This window comes from Neovison vison, chromosome X, assembly GCF_020171115.1.
Source record: "Neovison vison isolate M4711 chromosome X, ASM_NN_V1, whole genome shotgun sequence".
In the NCBI taxonomy this organism is placed as follows: domain Eukaryota; kingdom Metazoa; phylum Chordata; class Mammalia; order Carnivora; family Mustelidae; genus Neogale; species Neogale vison.
Window position 1 is genome coordinate 1654564 of NC_058105.1, and position 21275 is coordinate 1675838.

General features: G+C 61.4%; 3 protein-coding genes across 5 annotated transcripts; 1 reads left to right on the forward strand and 2 right to left on the reverse strand.

Annotated features, from left to right (window-relative positions):
- Positions 1 to 1594: 1594 nt before the first annotated feature.
- SSR4 (signal sequence receptor subunit 4) lies at positions 1595 to 5621 on the reverse strand. 2 transcript variants are annotated; one of them, XM_044235953.1, is made up of 6 exons: positions 5489 to 5621; positions 3271 to 3386; positions 2491 to 2565; positions 2241 to 2330; positions 1925 to 1990; positions 1595 to 1757 (listed from the first exon to the last, which is right to left on the reverse strand). In XM_044235953.1, the coding sequence occupies exons 1-6, from the start codon at positions 5553 to 5555 to the stop codon at positions 1653 to 1655; spliced, it is 519 nt and encodes a 172-aa protein (XP_044091888.1). In that variant the 5' UTR covers positions 5556 to 5621; the 3' UTR covers positions 1595 to 1652. The 2 variants fall into 2 exon arrangements, with proteins under 2 accessions (XP_044091888.1, XP_044091887.1); XM_044235952.1 differs by having other exon boundaries at positions 3271 to 3389; positions 5489 to 5619.
- A 236-nt stretch (positions 5622 to 5857) lies between these two features.
- Positions 5858 to 15242, forward strand: IDH3G (isocitrate dehydrogenase (NAD(+)) 3 non-catalytic subunit gamma). The gene is made up of 13 exons (XM_044235951.1): positions 5858 to 5997; positions 9798 to 9836; positions 10185 to 10196; positions 10416 to 10513; positions 10965 to 11077; positions 12285 to 12345; positions 12435 to 12567; positions 12706 to 12839; positions 13159 to 13261; positions 13351 to 13497; positions 14462 to 14556; positions 14639 to 14699; positions 15042 to 15242. The coding sequence occupies exons 1-13, from the start codon at positions 5917 to 5919 to the stop codon at positions 15141 to 15143; spliced, it is 1179 nt and encodes a 392-aa protein (XP_044091886.1). The 5' UTR covers positions 5858 to 5916; the 3' UTR covers positions 15144 to 15242.
- A 72-nt stretch (positions 15243 to 15314) lies between these two features.
- On the reverse strand, positions 15315 to 19768 carry SRPK3 (SRSF protein kinase 3). 2 transcript variants are annotated; one of them, XM_044235950.1, is made up of 14 exons: positions 19667 to 19768; positions 19385 to 19493; positions 19166 to 19253; positions 18891 to 18978; positions 18405 to 18511; positions 18160 to 18325; positions 18030 to 18055; positions 17221 to 17350; positions 16861 to 17100; positions 16646 to 16746; positions 16165 to 16272; positions 16027 to 16096; positions 15854 to 15946; positions 15315 to 15713 (listed from the first exon to the last, which is right to left on the reverse strand). In XM_044235950.1, the coding sequence occupies exons 1-14, from the start codon at positions 19728 to 19730 to the stop codon at positions 15529 to 15531; spliced, it is 1575 nt and encodes a 524-aa protein (XP_044091885.1). In that variant the 5' UTR covers positions 19731 to 19768; the 3' UTR covers positions 15315 to 15528. The 2 variants fall into 2 exon arrangements, with proteins under 2 accessions (XP_044091885.1, XP_044091884.1); XM_044235949.1 differs by lacking the exon at positions 16165 to 16272 and having other exon boundaries at positions 19667 to 19746.
- Positions 19769 to 21275: the final 1507 nt, after the last annotated feature.

The following is a 21275-nucleotide window of genomic DNA, read 5'->3' on the forward strand; positions in this document are numbered from 1 at the left end:
AGCACGCTAAGTGCTGGGTGGGGCCCTGGGGTGTGTGCGCGTGTGGCGCCCCCTGGGGTGGGCAGTACAGCAGCGGAGGAGCCGTCTCCTGACACGCCACTGGAGCGAGCGAGGAGGTGTGAAGATTCTACCGGGAAACATCAGCATAGCCCTGTTGCTGATCTCCCTAATTTACAGTGATGGGCATGAGCGAAAAATAAGAGCGAGTGTTCCAGAAGCCAGCTGCTCTGCAGGGAAGGCTGCGCCCTGAGAGCTGGCCCCATCTGTGAACTGTTCTTCTGAGCAGCCGGGAGGGAAGGCCCAGCACATTGCAAGGCAGCCCTGGAACACCAGCAAGCGGGAAGGCAGGAAAGCGCTTGGTGGTGAGGGGCACATGGGAGCTCAAGGGGCTGGGGCTCGTCCTGGAGCCATCGGCTGCCTCCGCCCTCCGGGGACCCTGGAGTCCAGCACTGGGCACATCTCTTCCTCTGGAGAGGACACCTGGGCCCCAATCGAGCCCTGTGGGGACAGATGGGGATCCAAGGACTCAGTCCCTACTGTAGGAAACTGGCTGGAGATCAGTTGGAGACCGAGGCCAACTGTCTCTGGGTGACCCTCTCTAGTCTCTGGGGGCCGGAGCTCACTTTGTGGGCACTAGGGGCACTCCAACCTTGCCTGGGAGAGAGGGGAGTGCTGGAGGCCCAGTGCTCTTTGGATGTGGGCCAAGACTGGCCCATTAACTGGTGTCCCTTGCCCTGCAGAAGCCAACACCGGGAGAGGTGGTACCAGGAAGGCCAGCAACCCTCAGCTGCTGCTGCCCTGGAACAATGACTTCATGTTGAACAGAACCAAGAGCCACTCGGCCAACGGCTGCCACTGTCCACCCTGCCTGCCCTGCAGACCGCTGGCAGGACGTGGGGACCCATCGCCCTTCACTTCTTGGTAGTGAGGGGTAGCAGCAGGCAGCCCTTGAACTCCCACCATGGGTCTTTCTCTGAAACCCAGAAAGCCCACCCACTAATATCCCAGCCTGGTCTGATCCTCAGGGGACTGACCGCAAGTCTCTGGCTGGAGCCCCGCCCTTGGCAGTCAGGAGCCAGCTCTTCTGAGGGCCTCCCCGGGCTCACCAGTCTTTACATCCCCCCCCCAACCCACGTCCACAGGAGTGAGGGACAAGGCACAGGGAGAGGCTGGTGTTCCCCAGTCTGGAGGAGGTCCCCAAGGCAGGGCCAGGTCACTAGCCACCCTCTTGGTGCTCAGGGTAAGGCGACAGAGCAGGTGCGAGGCCGGAATTGGAAAAGGGTGGCAGCTGGCTCCTCAGAGGTGGGGGGGGGATGTCATCTTGCCCATGTCTGTGCCTGGGGCAGTCATCTGTCTGCTGACAGGACAGCCACCCGGAGAAGATCATACAGCTGGGAGGACAGAAGGCAGACACGGCCGGGCGGGGGGCAGCAGGCAGGGAAGGCTGAACTGGGGGCCAAGGAAGGAGAATCTGCGATGGCAGAGCGTGGAGCAAACACTAACCCTACACTGTCTGGTGGGTATGGGCGCCGGCCACCCGGCTCTGCCCGTGCGCAGAGGCAGGACAGTGCGAGTCAGAAGCCCACGTCCTGAATGCCGGTCAGAGCCAACAGCTGTTTATTGAAAGTAGCCACAGCCCCGGGGTGCTGCCTTCAGGCCTGGATGTGACTCTTGGCACTGAAGGCCAGGTAGTAGATCACCAGGCCGATGGCAGCAGCCAACACCTCGGTAGAGACCCAGGGCCCATTCCAGGTGCCCTGCAAGAAAGGAGACCAAAATTAGGTCGGGGGAGAGCCGGTGGGAAGCCAGCCAGCCCTAGTCACTCTCCCTCCAGGGTGCAAGGCACTGGCCAACTATGGCTTAATCCCATCCCTCAAAAAGGGCGAGGCTGGCTGAGCCCGGGCGGGGTCTTCAGCGCACTCACCCGGTGGTCCACGCTGACTGTGAACAGGGGCGGGATGACGGAAATATCCTCATTATTTCTCTGAGCCTGCAAAGGGGAGGCTGGGGTGGCGGGTCCTGCCAGGTAGGGCAGGGAGGGGGTTGGGCAGGCAGGAACATTGGCCTGGGTTGTGGAAGAGGAGAACCAGGCGAGAGAGGAACACGGGAAATGCCCACCCGGCCGATTTGCTCCCCGAACTCGAGGTCCCTATTGGCCTTGGAGCCGCGGTGAGGGGGGCTGCAGGGCAGAGGCAGCTGTGAAGTGGGGCGCGCCCTCCCTCCCGGAGGCCGACCCTCACCTTCCTCAGGAGGCTGTAGGACTCCTCATCGAAGAATCTGACCTCGTATGTGCCTGCGCGGGCGCTCTTGTGGTCTACGCTCCAGGACACCTGGGTTGGGGACGTTCGGCCCTGGCTGGAGCTGACAGTGCCCCCCGCCAGCCGGCCACGCCAAAGCACCTCACTGCTCCTCCACTGGGCCACCCCCAGGGCTTCGGAGTCCTAGTGAGCAGGTGACCTCCACTCAAACGGCAACCGCAGCATCCCTTACCTGATAGCGTCCCACGTCCTGGCCCCGGGTGACGGGAAACTGCTTTCCACTGACATCAGCATAAAGAGCCATGTTCTGGGAGAGGGGACAAAGACAGTCACCTTCCCCACTCCCTGGCGGCCAGCAGAAGCCCCACTGTGCTGCCCACAGGGACTGTGGTGTGTCTGCAGGGGGCATGACGGGAGAACCAGGGCCATGCCATGAAGCCATCGATGCGGTCACTGCCTCTCTGCGTGTCTCCCCATGTCAGGGGAGGCACATCCCCCCTGTGGCCTAGCCTCCCTAACCCACAGCAAGCCTGTTAACTGAAGACAGAGACAGGTTGACTCAAGTGTAGTCATTATGCCTCTGAGCCCAGAAGCGGGCACTGGGGTCCAGGGTTATCCAATGAGCTGCCCACGGAGTGTTGCACTCGGACCAGAAAGGCCACACCATGGCAGACAACAACCAGAGAAGGGACACAGGAGCCCAGGGGCTACAGCCCTGCTGTTTCTCACTTCGGTATACGCTCTTACCAGGCACAGCAAGACGTCTGCTTATGGTTTCGCACCTAGGCAGAGCAGACTAAGAAAATGTTTGTGTAACACCTGATTTAAACGGTCTGGCCTGGCTGTATCCGGACCTCTCTCTCCTACACCTGTACGTTGGAATCCTCACTCTCCCTCTACCTGTGTGGGTAGGTGGGTCTGACCCCATCAACTGCCAGTGAGAAACGGCTGCCCCAGGCTCGCTGCCTACTTCCTGCCCCAGCACTTCCTGGCTGAACCCCTGCTGCCTCACCTGGACCCTGTTCTTGCACGTCAGGGAGATCTCCACGATGAAAACAGTCTCAGTGGAAATGACAGCATCCGAGGTGGTGTAGTAGGAAGGGGTGATCTGGGGCTCCACGCAGGCCTCTGCTGTGGGGAGGAGGTAGAAAGGTCTACACAAAGCTTAACTTGTGTGTGCTGGGCTAGGGGGCAGAAGGGGCCACCCAGACCCACTTCCCAGACCTTGTCAGTTGACATACAGGGCCCTTTGCAACCTGTCAGGTGGGGAGGTGGGAGACGGATCCCAATGCTTAGTCAGAAACGCAGTGGTAAGGGGAGGCAGGGTGGGATGGCCGTGAAGGCAGCTGGGGAGGTGGCTAGAAAGGCTCTGTATAGGTGAACCTAAATGTGAGGGCAAAAGAAGAGCAGGGGAGAGGGAGGGAGGGAGAGACACAGAAAGAGCGTGTGTGTGTGTGTGTGTGTGTGTGTTTATTGGGGGGAGGGGCAGCAGCAACGGGATGAGTTCACTGCACAACTGCTACCTGTGCCCGGACCTGCAACGGGGAAGCCATGCAATGAGTTGGGGCCGCAGGCTGCCCTGGACGGTTGACAGAAGGGACCCTCTGCAGGCACCAAGCATAGCGCTGCTTGCAACGCATGAGGCCTTGAGATGAAGGGGTCTCTGCCTCCAGCCACAGCTGAGAGAAGGCCAAGACCGGACCCAGTGTTGCCCAAGGGAAGGAAATCGGCACATCTTGTCCCCTTTAACAGGGCTGCCTGGACAGAAAGGATGCTGCCTCAGCCACCTCCACACTGCTGAAGACCTAACTCCTACAGGTTATAGGAAGCGCACTGCCTAAATCATAGGGTGTCAAGCAGATGCTACCAGTGGGAAAGTTCTCTGGCAGCTGCTCTCCGAATGTGTCCTGGCACAGCCATGTGTTAGACTGAGACAGAGAAGCTTTGGGTCTGGGCAGCGGGAGGAAGCAACCTGGCAACATCAGTGGGGGCTGGTTCTCAGGAGCTACATCTGTGTCCCACTAAGCTTGGCCATTGTCCTATGGACCCTGTGGCGCACCAAAGGATTTTACTGCCAGGTTTGTCCTTTCCAGACCTCCCTGGCTACACTGTGGCTAATTCCCAAAGGGCAGGTGAAAAGGGTGCAGGCAAGAAACCCAGTTAGGCTGATGCAACACTCCAGGCACCAGGGGCTCTGAACTGAGCAAGGCAGGTAAAGTGAATGTATAGATGGGATCCCGGACCCACTCCAGGCCCCCCAAGCCTAGCGCTGTTCTGGCAAGGACCTCCTCCTAAACACACTTCTAGACTCCAGTTTGAGCTCAACCCTGCCACCAGGTGTTAAGAATCTCGCAAGAGGGGCGCCTGGGTGGCTCCGTGGGTTAAGCCTCTGCCTTCAGCTCAGGTCATGATCCCAGGGTCCTCGGATCGAGCCCCACATCGGGCTCTCTGCTCAGCAGGGAGCCTGCTTCCCTTCCTCTCTCTCTGCCTGCCTCTCTGCCTGCTTGTGATTGCTGTCTGTCAAACAAATTAAAAAAAAAAAAAAAGAATCTCGCAAGAATGCTCACTATCTGACTGTGGTTCAGCTCTCCTTAAGAATACCCCAGGGCCTCAGGGAAAAGGTGAACAGTCCGGCCTGGCACCCAAGCCCTCCCCTACTCCCAACCCCTTTCACCCTACCCCCCCACCCCGCCGCTTCTTCTGCTCCTGTCTAACTTGCCGGAGCTCATGGTCCCTCTGCCTGGCACAACCCGCTCCCCCTGTTCATTTACAGCTCCCTGCCTGGGGAGGCCCGGTCCCACCTCGACGGGTCAGGTGCCTGCTCTCCCACCAGCCTAGTTTCTCACGCCTATCGCCCCGAGCTGCACAGTTTTGCTCTTGTCCGACCCCCCTCCTCGCCCTCCGGGACTGGAAGCTCCGGAGGGGTAGCAGGGACGGGTGTCACTCTCCCTGCTGGAGCTGGGAAGCGGGCGCACAGGGCAGACTCTGGGGCTCTTCCTCGCGGGAGTAGACAGAGAAAAGCTTCGGCTGTTTCTTCCAGCAGCCTGGCTGCTGGGTAAACGTGTGTGGTGCGGGAGCGCGTGGTGGCCTCGGCCGCCGCGCCCCGAGGCCACCTGCCTCTCGGAGAAAGAAGGCCCAGAACCCTGCTTCGCCCGCACCCCTCTTCCCCCCACGCACCACCAGTCGTGGGAGAGAGGCTCGCCAGAAACGAGCTCCGGCCAGGCCGCTACCTGAGCAGCAGGAGAGGCTGGACAGCAGGAGTAGCGCCAGGGCGCCGAATGATGCCAGCGCCGCCATTGCCTCTTCTCTGCCGAGGGAAAAAGAGAGCGACTCCCCTGAACATGAGGGGCAGAGAAGGAAGCGCGACGCGTAAGCAGCAGTGGCAGCCAATCAGGCGCCGGCGGGCCGGGCGGGCCTGTGACGTCGCTGGCGGCACTGACGTGTCCCCTCCCCAGACCAGTGGCCCAGGTGGCCGCCCCATCAAGATGGCGGCGGCAGCGGCGACTCTCTCCGCGCTGGAAAAGGGCGTGGGAACCGGCGCGGCCGTGCGCGTGCGCACTGCCGGGTCCGTGACCGCTTCCGGCAGTTCGCACCCTGCCTAACTCTCGCGAGAGCGGTGTCTGCGTTTCTGGACGTGCGGCTGCTCGCACTTTCCGTCATGGCGCTGAAGGTGGCAGCGGTCGTCGGTGGCGCTGCAAAGGCGGTGCTCAGACCTGCCCTCCTTTGCCGTCCTTGGGAGGTGAGAAGGGGCAGTGGGCAGCGGGACAGCCGCAGCGCTCGCTGGGCCGGTCCGGAGACAGCAGGCTTGCGGAGCGTCTTGGAGCCCGATTGGCTGTGGGCCCCGCGAGGGGCGGGGAGTGGGCTACGCGCCGGAGTTGATTGGCTCCCTCCGCTGTCAGTGAAGGGCTTAGCTAAAGTTGACTCTCGTCCGACTTCCCCAGGGGTCTGCATCTTGCGCGGGCGGGGGGAGCTCCGGACCGGCGGCGTGAGTGGGCAGCAGCGGGTCCAGAGTCACCTCCCTAGTGTCATTGTGGGAGCCCTTCTGAGGCGGTCACGTGTCCCGGCCCTCCTCGTTCTTGCCGCCTTAGGACTCTGGTTCCCAGCCCCCATTCGTCCTCGGGTTTTTCTATGGAGGACCGCTTTGTCACTTACCCCAGTGGAGCTGGAGAACCAGTTCGCCAGTACCCCCGATACCACACCCCAGCCCCAAAGGTTTTTATAGCCCAGATGCCTTTTCCTTTCAGCCTTCTGGAATGGGACAGTGCTTGATTGCCTGAGACTGGTGAGGTGGGAGGCTGTGGGGACCTTGCTTTCTCAGTTCTCCGTTCAGGATCTTGGTTATTCAGGTCTCATTCCTCTTTCTTTACACGCTTAAGCGAGGATAATTTAGTCCCTGGGTGGATGGGAAGCCATCCGAAGCATTAGAGAGCAGGGACTTGCTCTAGGAGTCAAGAGGTATGACCTCCAGGTCTGGCTTCCCGGACTGATCCACAGTATGGCCACCCTCCATACTGGGCTCCAGTTTCCCCTCTGTCTCAAAGGCTCTAGCCAACCCTGACCTTCCAGAAACCTGTGACTTTGCTGACACTACTTGTAGACGCATCTGATATGCTTCTGCCTGACTCCTTAGGAAGTCTACACTGTGACAGCTTACGCTTTATGAAATTCTCATTTCTCCGAGCATGCTGATCAGGGGCTTGCCAGAGGCCCGGCGGCTCTGGCAGCTAGGCTCTCGTGGGGTCTCGGTGAAGACATTTGTCTCCTCCCTAACCTCTTCCGTGTGTGCTTGTGTCCATGTCGGGGTGGGGATGGGCGCAGAGGACATTTGGTAGCTGGGCAGTGCTTTGCCCGGAGACTGGTTGTCCCGGGTACGGGAAGCTTTGGAGATGAATCCCAGATCTTTGGTCCCTATGGGAAAACATGCAGCCACCATTGGCACTTGGCCTAACAGAACACGCTGACGAAAGAAGCCTCACTAAGGTTTGGAGTGTGTGAATCCTTTGGCAGGAACACATACCACTGTGGACTCCTTTCTTTCTGTGGTACTATCAAAGGATGACTGACAGTCTACCCTCCTGCTTAAGGAGTAAGCAGTAGGCCTGTGCGTGTATCCCACCCTGCTTTAAACTGGGCTTTGATGGGTGGCTTCACGGCAGCCTAGGTGTGAGGCAGAACCTTTGTAAGGAAGAACGTGCCTGTGTCTGTCCAGAGCAAGGTAGGGAAGTAAGTCTATCTTGAGAGCTCTCTGGGTCTTTGAGTAAAGCCTGAAGAAACATCTCGCACAAGGACTGGGTGGTGGAGAGGTTTAGCTCAGGTGATGATATGTTCTGAGGGAGGGGTTGGGGTGGGTGCCCAGATACAGAGCTAGTGCAGGCGGTGGCTCACCACCACGGCCGAGGTACTTGCTTAGGGCCAGTGGACTCCCAGGAGGAACTACTCCTCGGAGCTGTAGGGGTCTACCCAGGATCAAATACTGGCGTAAGGAGCTGGTGGGACCAGGGGTGGTGTGTGGGTGGGTGTGCCTTGCTGGGGACCAAATGGTTTGCTTCCTCCTCCCAGCAGCCACATAAAGTGCGTATCTCGATTCTGTGGGTTTTTTACGTGAGGACAAGAAGCTTAGCAAGCTTAAGCTGTTTGCTACCAAAAATAGTGGATGGTGGATTTGGACCGAGGCCTCCCTGGCCCCCAAACCCACCATCCCTTCCTCCATTTTCTGTTGTGCTCACTAATGCGGGAAATGTTTCTTATGTCCAAGCTCTGGACCAGAGATCCTGCCGGGTCTCGCGATGACAGTGAGAAGCTGGACAGACAAGCTGCCACTCTCAGGAGTTTAGGGTGGGAGAGGAAGCAAGGCAGGTACGAGGGGCAGCCTAAGGAGCTTGTGGTTGGTGGGGGAGGGAGTAGGTAGGGCTTTGGGAGCCCAGGGGGACCCACAGTTCAGCCTTTAAGGCATCACAGAAGGCTACCTGGAAGAGGGCCAGTGGAAGTCTCCTTCCACAAGTTGTACCAGGGACCTACAAATAAGATGAATCCAGATACTGACAAGTGCTGGGCAGAAAAATAGGAAAGCCACGAGTGGGTGGGCCTGTCGCCGTGGATCCAGGGGCCACATGCATGAGCTGAAACCTGGAGCCTTTTGTCCTAGTGGTCAGCCCTCCCCGCCACCCACCCCCTGGCGTGGGCAGGTGACCAGCACACCAGCGCTGCCTGAGCACCAGCCACGGAGACCCCCAGCAGGTGGTCAGTCTCTGTCTAGACTTCCAGGAGGAAGGTGTGGCTTGTCGCCAAACAGCTGCGGTGACGCTGCTCTTGGCCCGAGCACTCTGTACCGTCCCGGGAGGCAAGTGGCAGGGCATCTCCAAGGGACAAAAGGGACCTTGGCTCTGTCCCTTCCTGTTTGGGTTGAAGGACACCTGGCTGTGTTCCCAGGTGGGGCATAGCAGGGAGGAAAGTGTGAGGACCTGCAGCCACCTGCAGTGGCGCCTCAGACACAGGCTTTTACCTCCGGGACAGCGTGGGGGCTCTGGCTGGATCACTTCTCAACGCCGGGCCCCTGTGGCTCCAACAGCTTTTACTCTGAAGCTGTCAGACGTGGCTTTGGTGTGGCCGAATGTGGTTGTTTCTGAGTCGGGGTTGGGGGATATTCATCTCCCATGCAGGGCACAAGGCACTTGTGCAGTAACTCATGAAAGCCTTCCAAGAGATAGGTGCCTGTTTCTCTTTTTAAAATGGTTCGATTTTCCGTGCCTCGTTTGCTTCGGGCTTGTGCTTCCAGAGGGCCGTTCCCCGCCATGCCAGCAGTGACTGCCTCTGGGTGGGCAGGGACCTGGGGGCTATCTTTTTCTTCTGATCTCCATGTTAGGACTGTATGGTGCTTTTGCAATAAGGAAAAAAGATTTTAGAAAACGATAAAATGATTGTCGTGATGGCCCTGTGGTTTGTTATGATGGACTTCTCTGTTGTGCCACGTTCACTGTGTTAAAAATTTTTACATAATCGCAAGTTAGTTATAAAAGTTATACCTCAGAGCAGGAAGAATTGCTGAAAAAGAATCAGACAACAGGGGAGCCTGGGGGGCTCAGTGGGTTAAGCCCCTGCCTTGTGCTCAGGTCATGATCTCAGGGTCCTGGGATTGAGCCCTGCATCGGGCTTTCTGCTCAGCGGGGAGCCTGCTTCCTCCTCTCTCTCTGCCTGCCTCTCTGCTTACTTGTGATCTCTGTCTGTCAAATACATAAATAAAATCTTTAAAAAAAAAAGAATCAAACAACAAAGAAGGGGGAGGGAGACGAATGTTTCTTCAGCCGCTGACTGTGGCACTTGCCGCCGCCCCGCATGGTGCTCTGACTGGCTGGTCCTTGGGGAGTGGAGGTGCGCACTGGGTGCTCCTCCCCCCATGGTGGTGTATGGTGGCCGTGAGGGGATGACACGTGGGACCGGTCTGGGTACGGTGGGAATGGTCCCTCTCCCCTGCCAGGACTTCAGCTGGCCTTTGCCGGATGGGCTGGACGCAGCCGTCGGCATCTGGGTTCTCTTTGCCAGGTTCTCGGTGCCCATGAGGCCCCCCGGAGGAGCATCTCAGTAAGTACCTGCCCGAGCGTCGTGTCCGCGTGTCTGCGGGTGCTTGCACGTGTGTCAGCTCTGTCGGCGCGTGTAGCCTGTAGGTGTGTGTGTATGTGTGTGTGAGCATGTGTGTGTGCAGAGGCGCGTATGTTTGTGTATATGTGGATGCGTGTGCGCTGTGCCTTTGTTGCCTGGCCCCCCGCGTCCTGCCCTCTGCGGCACGGTCTCCAGGGATGGCCCGCCCCTGCTCCTTACCCGAGCTGTACTGCACACTGTCCCCGGGGACAAGGCCCCGTTCCCTGGGCACGGCCTTGTTCCTCCAACCTTGGCTGACGGGTGTCTTCTTCCTTCCTGTTCCCCCTCTAGCAACAAACAATTGTGAGTATTCTTCTCATCTGCCTATTAGGTTTTGGGGCTTTTAGTTGCTTTGGGAGTGACCCAAGTCCAGGCAGGGGTGGGGATGGCTGCTGGGCTCCTGAGCCAGGAGCCCCCAGGAGCAGCCCTGTCTGGGGTGGGGTGGGGGGGTGCTGCGGTAAGGTACCCCGAGCTGGCCTCTCGTGGCCTGCCGAGCCCATTTGCACTCTCCCCTCCTTCCAGCCTCCGTCGGCTAAGTATGGTGGACGGCACACGGTCACCATGATCCCGGGGGATGGCATCGGGCCAGAGCTCATGTTGCACGTCAAGTCTGTGTTCAGGTACACAGCCCTTCGGCCCGCTTCCTGTACCCCTAGGGGAGGTTGGACCCCAGGCCCACCCTGGGGGGGGGCGCGGTTTGAGAACTGTGCCAAGAGGGGCAGGAAGCCCAGAAGCCCGCTGGTTGGGGCTTTGCCTGAGCACCCAGTGCGCCAGTGGCAGGAGGGTCATAAGCCCAGGCGTTGCATCCCGGTGCCTGGGATCCTGCCAGACCGGCCTGGGCGGGGGAAAGGTGCTGCCGGTCCTGCTAACTGTTGTAGAGTTCAAGTACCGCCCCGTTAGTTGGCGCAGGTGGTCCCAGTCTCCTGTCAGTCAGATCCAAGTCAGGGTGGGCAGCAGCAGTGGGGGGGCCTCTGCACCCAGTGGTCCATCTGGGCTTCCTAGAGGCCCCTAGAGGCACCCCTTCCATGGGGGCTCCCTGGGGCCAGCCACTCGGACCCAGTTCTGCCGCAGGCATGCGTGTGTGCCGGTGGACTTTGAAGAGGTGCACGTGAGCTCCAATGCTGATGAGGAGGACGTCCGCAACGCCATCATGGCCATCCGGCGGAACCGTGTGGCCCTGAAGGGTGCGTCCGGGGGCCCAGAATGGGACACCGTACTCGATTCCTTTCCCTTCCAACCAGCACTTGTCCCTGGGGCCGCCCAACTCTGACTTCAGGCCTTTTCTGGGTAGGGAGGACCCTTGTGCTTAGAGAGTGAACAGAAGCTTCTGGGGTCCTGTGTGTGCTGCGATTCTGAGATCTTGGTGGCAGTAGGCTGTGTGGGAGCCTGTTCAGTAAAGGGCTTCCTCCCACCCTCTTCTCTCCTGGGGCAGCCCTCTCTGCTGGGGTCACCTTTGACCCTCAGAACCTTTTTCACGAACCAGATGTCACAGAGATGTCACAGTTTTAGCCGTCTGCCTGCTGCCTTGGCTCCAGCCAGCACAGCTGTGGGTGTCACGGAAGGAATTCTAGCCCTTCCTGAGTTTGCCTTGGTTTTGTATTACCCACTGTCTCTGAGCAGAGCTGACCCCAGCTAGAGCCCGAGGCACTGGCAGGCAAGAGGAGGAGCAGACGTGGCAGCTGCAAGGTGCCCGAGGCACTGGGCTAAGGCAGTGTGGGCAGGGTGTGACTCAGAGGGGCGATGGCCCCGGTGGGCCCGGAGATAGGCCTGCTCTTCTTGGCACCCTTGGACGGACCACCTTTTCCTGGTGACTGCTGGCCCCCGCTGTTCCTGTTCTTTTTGCCCTGGGTCCAGGCGGCCCACACCTGCCCCCGAACCAGGGCTCATGTGGCACCTCAACGCGAGGCCTAACAGTGACGCTGGCCAAGGTCACATTGCTGGCGCCAGCCTGGCTGGCCTGCCCGTTAGCAAGCAGGAGTCGTCACTTTCCATCCAGCCAGACCCTGATCTTGCCGTTTCCTGCCCAGGGGCTGGCAAGTTCTCCTGGCCAGCTGCCAGCCCTTGTTCATTCATTTGTTCGTTCAGTCAGTCAGTCCATCATTCAGTATCTGTCAAGTGCCTGCTACGTGCCAGGTGCCGTTCCGGGTCCTCGGAAGCCATCAGGGAACCAAACGCACTTGCACCGCCGCCCCCGTCCCCGCCCTCACGGGGCTTACAGTGGAAGCTACACTCAGCCACTCAGCCACTCTGTGAGGCCTTTCTGCTGCGGGAAGCCACCTCCCCGGGTTGGAGCCGCCTTCCGCACGCATTTTCCTTGCTCAAGAAGGGGAACATGGTGGCACGGCTGAGCCTGGGGTCCCCTCTCCAGCCTGTCTTCTTTCTGTCTTGCAGGCAACATTGAAACCAATCACAACCTGCCTCCGTCTCACAAATCCCGAAACAACATCCTTCGGTGAGCAGCCGGGGCACGGCGTCGGGGCTCCGTGCAGGTGGGACGCGCTGGCAGTGGCATTGGCCGGCTCCTCTTCTCTCTGTCCCCAGCACCAGCCTGGACCTCTATGCCAATGTCATCCACTGTAAGAGCCTGCCAGGAGTGGTGACCCGTCACAGGGACATAGATATCCTCATTGTCCGGGAAAACACAGAGGGCGAGTACAGCAGCCTAGAACATGAGGTGGGTGAGATCCAGACTGTCCCCTTATCCCCTTGGGTCATGGGGCCATGATGAGCCTGGCCAGGGTCTACAGTAAAGAAGGCCAGACCCAAAGAAAAACCTGTGCCCGAGGGTCTCTTCTCCCTGTCCCTGTCCCAGAGTGTGGCTGGAGTGGTGGAGAGCCTGAAGATCATCACCAAGGCGAAGTCCCTGCGCATCGCTGAATACGCCTTCAAACTGGCCCAGGAAAGCGGGCGCAAGAAAGTGACAGCCGTGCACAAAGCCAACATCATGTATGCCCCAGGCCTGCTGTGCTCCCACCCGTGCTGCAGGCGGTCGTGAAACAGCCGAACTGAACACCCTCCTTGGGCCTGCTCTCAGGGACTTGGGGCCCACCGAGGGGATGCTCAGGGCTGTGCCCCCTTGCCTGTTTCCCAGATGCGGGTTTACCACAATGCACACTTTGGGGGCAGGGTAGGAGGGGGATTGTGCCTGTCTTACAGACGGGGGCCGGTTACAGGCTACGACCCGGCTTCCGTGGCCATCTGCATGCCCCATTCCTCCAGCTGACTATGAAAATGGCCAAACTGGTGTCTTATGCCCCCCCCCTAGGAAACTGGGCGATGGGCTCTTCCTCCAGTGCTGCAAGGAGGTGGCAGCCCGCTATCCGCAGATCACCTTTGAAAATATGATTGTGGACAACACCACCATGCAGGTAGCCAGCCTGCTGGGCTCCCCGGCTGCCTGCCTTGGGCGCTGTGGGCTTCCGGTGCTCAGGCTCCTATCTGTGTCCTTGCCCCGTAGCTGGTGTCCCGACCCCAGCAGTTCGATGTCATGGTGATGCCCAATCTCTATGGAAACATTGTCAACAATGTCTGCGCAGGACTGGTTGGGGGCCCTGGCCTTGTGGCCGGGGCCAACTATGGCCACGTGTATGCTGTGTTTGAGACGGTGAGTAGCCCCGGCGGGCCAGGGCTCCCGGCCCCTCCGTGCTGTGTAGCGCGTGTCATCGGGTCCCTGAAGGTGGAGGACTTCCGTGGTTTAGGTCATTCAGAGTTTTGCAGCCGTCACCGCTGTCTCACTCCCAAGTGTTGTCATCCTCCCAAAAGAAAACCCTATACTTGCTCGTTGCCCCTCCCTGGCCACCACTCACCTGCTTTCTGTCACTGTGGATTTGCTTCTTACGGCCGTCTTTTACAAATGGAGGTTGTTGGGTGTTTTGGATAGATCTTAGAGACAGTTTGATTGATTTTAGAGAGCGAGTGCTCCACACTCAGCACGGACTCTGCTTCCGCCTCCTTCTGTTCCCCTCTAAGCACAATGGGGGGCTCCGTCCCAGGACCCTGAGATCATGAGCGGGACTGGAGGCAGAGGCTTCACCGACTGAGCCCCCTAGGCACCCCTCCCCATGTGGGCTTTTATGATGAGCTGCTTTAGCTTGGCGGAGTCGGGTTTCAGTTTTGTCTCTGTTTCTTCTTTCTTTGTTTTTGTACCTCAGTGTGGTATTTTTAAGGCTCACCCACACTGTAGCACAGCTCAGAGCTTCGTTCCTTTTATGTCTGAATAGTATTTCATCGTATGGAGAGACCACATTTTGTTACCTATCGGTTAGTTTCTGTTTTTAGAGCTTTTCTTTAAAAAATTAGGTTAAATTTACATAACAATGAAACCACTTAAAATGAGCGATTTAGGGGTATTAGGCGCACACACAGTGCTGTGGAACCATCGCTTCTGTCTAGTTCCAGAGCGCTTCTGGTGCCCCGAGAGGGGACCCCAGCCACATTAGCAACCACTCCCAGCCCCAGCCCCTGGCCCCCGCACTGCTCCGCTCTCCATCTCTCTGGGTTATACCAATGGCCTCACATGACTGGTACTCCATTCAGACCTTCCCCCGCCTTTGTCTTGCCACTTCTAGGCCACGAGGAACACGGGCAAGAGCATCGCCAACAAGAACATCGCCAACCCCACAGCCACGCTGCTGGCGAGTTGCATGATGCTCGACCACCTCAAGTAAGCAGCTTCTGGACGCCCGGCCGCCGGCACCCGGCCAGGCCCTCGGAAGCAGGGCCTGAGAGCTGCTCTCCCTCTCTAGGCTCCATTCCTATGCCACATCCATCCGCAAGGCTGTGTTGGCGTCCATGGACAACGAAAACGTGAGGCTCCTCTTCTCCCCTCCCTGCCTTCCACCTGAGCCCTGGCCCCCGTTGGGGGTTGGGCCACTGTGCCCCCTTGAGGGCCTGGAGGCGGGGGTGGGGGGGTGTGGGGGGGTTGGGGGGTGGGGGGTGGCCTGGCGCTTCCTGCTGCTCCCAAGAGGAGGGTGGGACCAGGGCGGGTCGGTCTTTCTGGGCAGGAGCTGGTACCGCTGCTGCCCTCCCGCCAGCAGTTTAGCCCCCGCAAGCTATGGGAGACCATGGGCGGCCCTGGGCCGCCTGCAGCATAGGGCTCAGGTGTCAGTGGGCCCCTGGCATGTGCGCCAGCTTGTGTGTGCCCCGCAGATGCACACCCCAGACATTGGGGGGCAGGGCACCACATCGGAGGCCATCCAGGACATCATCCGCCACATCCGCATCATCAATGGCCGCGCCGTGGACGCCTAGGCCGTCCCCCGGGACCGCCTCCGCGCATCCCCTTTCCCGCCCCAGCCTTTTCGCCGGTTTGGTGGGCAGCCCCGGAATAAATCCGCTTCCGTCCCCGTTCTCGGCCTCGGCTGGTGTGCTCCTGTCACTCCAGGATGCCTACGTTTTAGTTCACACTTTATTAATAAAAGAAATGCGCGCGCTTCCCACTGGGGGCCCTTGGCGAGGGTTAGGGGCAGAATGAGTTCCGAACCATGGGCCTGGCTCCAGCATCTCTCTGCCCTGTGGTGGGGCCGGGAGGAAGCTGACGCCCAGTAGCGGGGAGGAGGTCAGCTGGGGGTGGCAGGAGGTGTCCCGCTTTCCCTGAAGGCACTGGGAGGGGCTTGAGGGTGAGCCCGGGTGGGGCCTAGGGGTTGAGCCAAGGGTGCTGGAGGCAGTCGGCGGCGCTGGCCCGCTTCTCAGGGATGTACTCCATCATGGGCAGCAGGAAGGCGCTGAACTGTGTGGCCTGTTCCAGGGGCCACTCGTACTTCTCCATGAGCACCTCGTATAGGCCCCAGTGCTTGAGGTTGTGGATGTGCCGCAGCTGTCCTGGGGGCGGGTCCACGGGCTGCAGGTTAGGCTCTGCCAGGGAGGCCTCCGGCCCTGGGATGCAGTCCCCCTCCGCCCGGTGGCCTGTGCTCCCTGACCTGTCTCCTATAGCCCGGTGGACTAAGCCCGCTCGGCCCTACCTCTCCGGTTGAAAAACTCCCGGGAGTAGCGGCCCGAGAGGGCGAATGCTGGGGGGATGTCTCCCAGAAGCTCCACAATGTGGGCGATGTGGTCTGTGGACAGAGAGGCGGCTGGGAGGTGGCTGGGCAGCCGGGAGGCCCCGAGGATGAGCCCAGGGCTGGCCTCTGCCTACCCTCATCACGACTGTAGTCCTCTCCAGAGTGAGGCTCGAATAGGTAGTCACCGGTGGCAAGCTCGAAGGCCTGGAAGGGGGAGAAGGTGAGGCTGCTGGCCGGCGGGCCGGCCCGAGGCTGGAGCAGCCGGGGCGTACCATGCACGCTGTGCTCCAGATGTCGGCCGGGGGCCCGTACTCTGCTCCGATCAGCACCTCCACCGCCCGGTACTGGCGAGTCTGGATGTCCTCAGTGAAGTGCTTATGCTGGAGGCAAGGGCAGCCCTGGGGAGGAGCTGGGGCCATGGCTGGCCTGTCCCCCGCCGGCCCCCACCATCTCCCACCACCTCTGGGCCGTGTACCCAGGGAGCTCAGTGAGGTTTGCTCTGAGCCTCAGGGTCCCCAGAGGTCCCGAGAGGGACCGGCCTCTTCCCAGTGATCCCGCCCCTTGCCGTGGGTTCAGTTCTGCTGACTGGATGGGACCGATGCCGGTCTGGGCTCAGTCCTGGGTCTGCGTCACGAGGCAGACCCTGGGGTCGGTCGAGTGGCACTGCAGGCCGCAACGGGCTCCTTGGGGTCTGGCCCGCGCCCCTGCCCTCACAGCAGGGTGCCCGGCTCTGCTTTCTGGGCCAGCTCATACCACCCAGCAGGCGTTGCCCAGGTCTGCGATCTTGATCTTGATCTTGTCTGCATTTTGGGGCTCTAGGGGATTCACCAGGAGGTTCGAGGCACCAAATGGTGCTGGAGAAGGAAGAGAAGTGGGGAGAGACTGAGCTGGCCGGGCACCACCACCCTGCCTGCCAGCTGCGTGCCCACCCCCAAAACCAAGCCGGCCGCAGGCCCTACTCAACTTACTGCTGGGGGACAGGAGGCCCCCGGTCTCCCGCTGATTGGAGGAGCCTGAGAGGATGGAGCATGAGGCAGGCGAGAAAAGCGAGCCCGAGAAGCCTGAGGTCTGGGAGCCTGGGCTGAGGCTGCGCTCTCCCGCCGTGGCAGGGGAGGAGGAAGCAGGGGACGGGCTGGCCCTGGCCCCTCCAGGGTGGCAGCCGGAGGAGGAGGTGGAGCCGCTGCCCCCCTCTAGCCTCGAGACTGCATCTGCAGAGAGGGGCAGAGGCACCGTCTGAGCTGACGGTCCTCGTGGCCTGCCAGCCCGGGTGGGGGGACTGCGCTGGCCCGACGGGTGATTCCCGCTTCCCCCCCACCCCGCCGGCTCACCCTCCGACTGGGCTGCCGCTTCCAAGGCCTCCAGCCTCTGCAGGTCCCGCAGCCGCTCCTCCAGCAACCGCTTCTGCTGCTTCCGTTTGCGCCGCATCTTTTTCCTCTTGTTTTTTGACAGCTTACCGGTCTGCCAGTAGAGCCAGGGTCACCCCGGCCCTCCCTCCCCGCGGGTCCCTTGAGTAGCCCAAGCCTCTGCCTATGGCCTGCCTGCCTCACGGGGGCCCAGGCTTCCGGGCCCCAGAGCTACTTTGTTTTTAAAGATTTGGTTTATTTATTTGACAAAGACAGAGCAGGAACACGAGCAGGGAAGGGGAGAGGGAGAAGCAAGCTTCCCCCTGAGCAGGCAGCCCGATGTGGGGCTCCATCCCAGGATCCGGAGGTCATGATCCGAGCGGACGGTGGACGCCCAACGACTGAGCTCCCCAGGTCCCCCCCCCTCCCGACTACTTGGGATGACCATACGTGGTGCCACCCAACTCCAGCCCACCTCCTGTCTCCCTGCCCCCATTCTGCTCCCCAGAGCTCAAGTTTGGGGAGGAGCCAAGGGACCTCCCTCTGGCTGGGCGCTGGCCTCTCCTGGGGGCAGCCTGGGCCCTTTCTGGCTGAGACACCGTGTCTTTGTACCGAGGCAGTGACCAGCCCAGCAGCCCCCAGCGGCAGTTCAGGGACTGTGACCCACCCCGCGCATCACCTGCATCCCTGAGGGGGCAGGGAGGTAGGGAGGCAGCAGGACCAGAGAGGCCGAGGAGGGAGCTCTGAGGAGATGGGGAGGTGAGGCCCAGGGAAAGAGGGGCACCTCAACTTACCAAGACCTCCTGCGGGGCAGTGCTGACTGGAGGGGCAGGTTGGGTGTTGGGGGTGAGAAAGAAACAGAGACTCAGGCAGGGGCGGAGGCCCACAGTCCCCCCCCCATCCACCCATGCAGGCTGCTGCTACCTGTGGAGCGGGATGGGGGCGGGGCCCCCGCCTGCTGCCACTCCGTGGCCTCCGTGGCCAGGCGCCTGATGTAGGCGTCGCCCACGCACAACAGGATGTTTTCAGGCTTGATGTCCGTATGGATGATCTTGCACTTGGTGTGCAGGTAGTCCAGGCCGTGCAGCACCTGGGGACAGCCCCTCCTGCACCTCAGCGGCCGGGCGTCTGGCGTCACGCCCTGCCTCTGCGGAGCCCCTGGTGCTTACCTGTCTCACGATGCTCTTCACGCACGGCACGGGCAGGCCCTGGTAGTTGGACTTGATGATCCACTTGAGGAGCTGGTGGCCCAGGACCTCCAGCACCATACACACATCTGGGGTCAGGAGTGAAGGGTGGCCGGCGGGTCCACAGCTGCGGCGCGGGCCCCACCCACCCGAGGCTCTAGTGTCAGCACAGCGTCCCTGTCCCTCTCAGGTGTGCCCGTTGGGATGGTGCCTCCTGAGCTCGTCTCTGAGAGAGGACACCGCCGCTGCCGCGGCCCCATGGGTAATCAGTGTCAGTCTGGTCATCCAGCCCCCACTCCCCCCAGGCACATGAACACAGGCCCCCAAAGCGGTGGGCTTTTGTAGACTAGTGTCCCTGGGAGGCGCAAGCCCCCCTCGTGCAGGTCGGGGAGACGGAGGCCCTAGCAGCAGGGATGGCAGGAGCCGGCGCTCTTGCTGCCGCATGACCCGTCCATCGTTAAAGGATACGGACTCCGTTCACCCCTGAGATCCGGAAGTCATCGATGAGCTGGACAATGGTCTCTCTCTTGGGGTCACTCGGGTCACTGTCTCGGACCTGGAGCAAAGGGTCCCTGAATAGCTCCAAGCTGCCCGTCAGCGGCTGCTCCCTTAGGCACCCCCCGGGGCGCTCCCGCCCGCCTCTCCCCCTCCCTGGCCTGCCGTGGGTCCCCCCGGGCGGCGCCAGCTGGAGCCTGCCCCGCGGGAGCTCCGCCCCGCCCGGGAGCCAGAGGGCGGCGCCTCACACATTTCAGGAGCTTGATCTCATCCACCGCTGTCTCGGTGTAGTGCCCCGCGCTCTTCACCACTTTCAGGGCCACGAAGCGCTTGCGCCTGCGACACCAAGCCCTGTGTCGGCTGCCGCCCCGGCGGGATCCCTGGGGCATCATGGTGGCCCCAACCAAGCCCAGGGGCAGGCTCCCTGTGGACCCTGGGCCCTGGGTGGGGGCCGAAGGGCCACTTACTGGATGTCCCAGCAGAGCCAGACTGTGGAGAAGTGGCCCCAGCCCAGCTTGCGCACCACGTGGTACCGCCCATTGAACAGGTCCCCGATCTTCACGGGATAGTAGCCGCCTGGGGAAGGGAGTCCGGACGGCAGGGTGGGCGGTGGCGCCTGCCTGGTTGAGGGGGTGGCCCGGAAGAGCCCAGCCCCGCCGGCTCCCTGGCCCACGTGGGCCGGCCTCAGCACCCTCCTCCTCCCGGGCTGCCTTGTGTCCGGCGGCCTGCCGCCCGAGGCCAGGCCTTACCCTTGCAGTAGTCCTTGGGGTCCTCCTGCTCCTCGTCATCGGAGCCCAGCAGCCCCTGCAACATCCGCGGCGCCGGCGCGGCGGGGGCGAGTTCGGAGCCCGAGGACTCCGGCCCGCAGGAGGCCTGCGAGCTGCGGGCGGGGTGAGCGGGCGGCAAACGGCCAGGCGCCGAGCCCCCCTACCACCCTCCGCCCCGGGCGCCCGGGCCAAGCCCTACCTGCTGCTGCTGCCGCTGTCTCCGCCACCGCCGCCACCCGCGCTGGCGCTCATCCCGGCCGCGCGGCCCGCAGCTCCCGCGCCCCAGGCGGCTGCTCCTGTGGGGCCCGGCTGCGGCCTGCGCATTTATAGCCTCGGCCGCTGATCTCACCCGCCTTTATAAATAGCCTCCCAGCTGCTCGGCTGTGGGCAAGGTATGTGGCGGGGAGGAGACGGTGCGGCCACCATGGCCCGGCAGAACCTGGGCCCCAGGACCAGCTGCCTCCCAGCCGCCCCCCAGCCGCCCCCGCCCCGGGGCTGGCCTAGGGGGCCCGTGGTGGGGATGAGTACAACCGCTCTGCGCTCAGTCCCCGCACCAAGGGGGACCCCCTACGGTCCCTACGGGGACACCCACTCGAGGATGTAGCAACCCAGGCCCTAGTGCTAAGCCCCTGTGGCCCAGGGGTGGCAGAAGAGGCCCACTGAGTGGGGAGGTGTCAGCAACGTGCTTCCCAGGACGAGTCCCCACACTCCAGAGCTGGAGTCAGCTGAGGGGGGCAGTGGGAAACCCGGTCCTCAGGTGGAGCCCTCCACGGCCTGCCCTGCATATGCCCTACAGCACCAGTGACACTTTGGGAACAGTATCTGGCTTCTTGCTTGGCCCTTGTGGTAGCCTTTCCAGAGGTGACTCTTCCCATTCCCATGGGTACCCCATTCCCTGCCCCCTCTCAGTGCGGTTCCCACTTCTCCCATGGCTCATTGACCCATTAGACAGGCAGGTCCCTGTCTTCTCCCTGAACGTGCTGTCACTGGGGATTCTGGATGAATGAGTCAGGGACATGAGCTGAAGGCAGCTGGTCCCTCCCAGCAGAGGTGCCTGGACAGTGCCAAAGCCTGGGAACCTGCCCACTCAGGACCCTAGCGCTGACACCGTGCGGCCTTCCTTCCACCTCCTTGTGGGAGGCACAGGGAACCATGCACCCTGGGCCTGTCCTCGGGGACCCAACAAGCCCACGGCTCTAACATGGGGCCAGGAAGACTTGGCTCTCCAGAAAGGGGTGGGTGAGCTTCTGGGGTGGCGTAGGGCGTGGCTGGTGCAAGGCCTATAGCCTGATGGACCGGAGACCTCTTGGGCCACAGAGTGGCTGGGGTTGGGGGAGAGATGGGGAGGCCTTGGGCAGCTGCGGGTCCTACCCAGCGCCCATCAGCACTGGTGTGAGAGACCCATGAAGGCTGAGGAGCACTTTTCTCTTTAGAAAGAGAAAAGTGGCCAGGAGGGAACGGAGGGCACAGTGTGGAGGCAGGAGGCCAGCTGGGGACTGTCAGGGAGTCAAAAGCAGAGGGGCCTTGGCAGTGACTGTGTTTAGCCCAAGGTAGGAGATGCTTGGTTCTGTCAGCCCTGGGCCAGGAAAGA

Excerpts from the sequence above, each read along its gene's own strand:
- SRPK3 (XM_044235950.1), bottom strand. The coding sequence starts at position 19,730 with ATGTTGCAGGGGCTGCTGGGCTCCGATGACGAGGAGCAGGAGGACCCC. Across the intron at positions 18,512-18,890 it reads CTCAGGGGTGAACGGAGTCC|ATGTGTGTATGGTGCTGGAG; the intron begins GTATCCTTTAAC and ends TCCTGACCCCAG. Across the intron at positions 15,947-16,026 it reads GGACTACAGTCGTGATGAGG|ACCACATCGCCCACATTGTG; the intron begins GTAGGCAGAGGC and ends CTCTGTCCACAG.
- SSR4 (XM_044235952.1), bottom strand. The coding sequence starts at position 5,555 with ATGGCGGCGCTGGCATCATTCGGCGCCCTGGCGCTACTCCTGCTGTCC. Across the intron at positions 3,390-5,488 it reads CAGCCTCTCCTGCTGCTCAG|CAGAGGCCTGCGTGGAGCCC; the intron begins GTAGCGGCCTGG and ends TCCTCCCCACAG. Across the intron at positions 1,991-2,240 it reads CCTACAGCCTCCTGAGGAAG|GCTCAGAGAAATAATGAGGA; the intron begins GTGAGGGTCGGC and ends TCCCCTTTGCAG.
- IDH3G (XM_044235951.1), top strand. The coding sequence starts at position 5,917 with ATGGCGCTGAAGGTGGCAGCGGTCGTCGGTGGCGCTGCAAAGGCGGTG. Across the intron at positions 12,346-12,434 it reads TCCCGAAACAACATCCTTCG|CACCAGCCTGGACCTCTATG; the intron begins GTGAGCAGCCGG and ends CTCTGTCCCCAG. Across the intron at positions 12,840-13,158 it reads GTGCACAAAGCCAACATCAT|GAAACTGGGCGATGGGCTCT; the intron begins GTATGCCCCAGG and ends CCCCCCCCCTAG.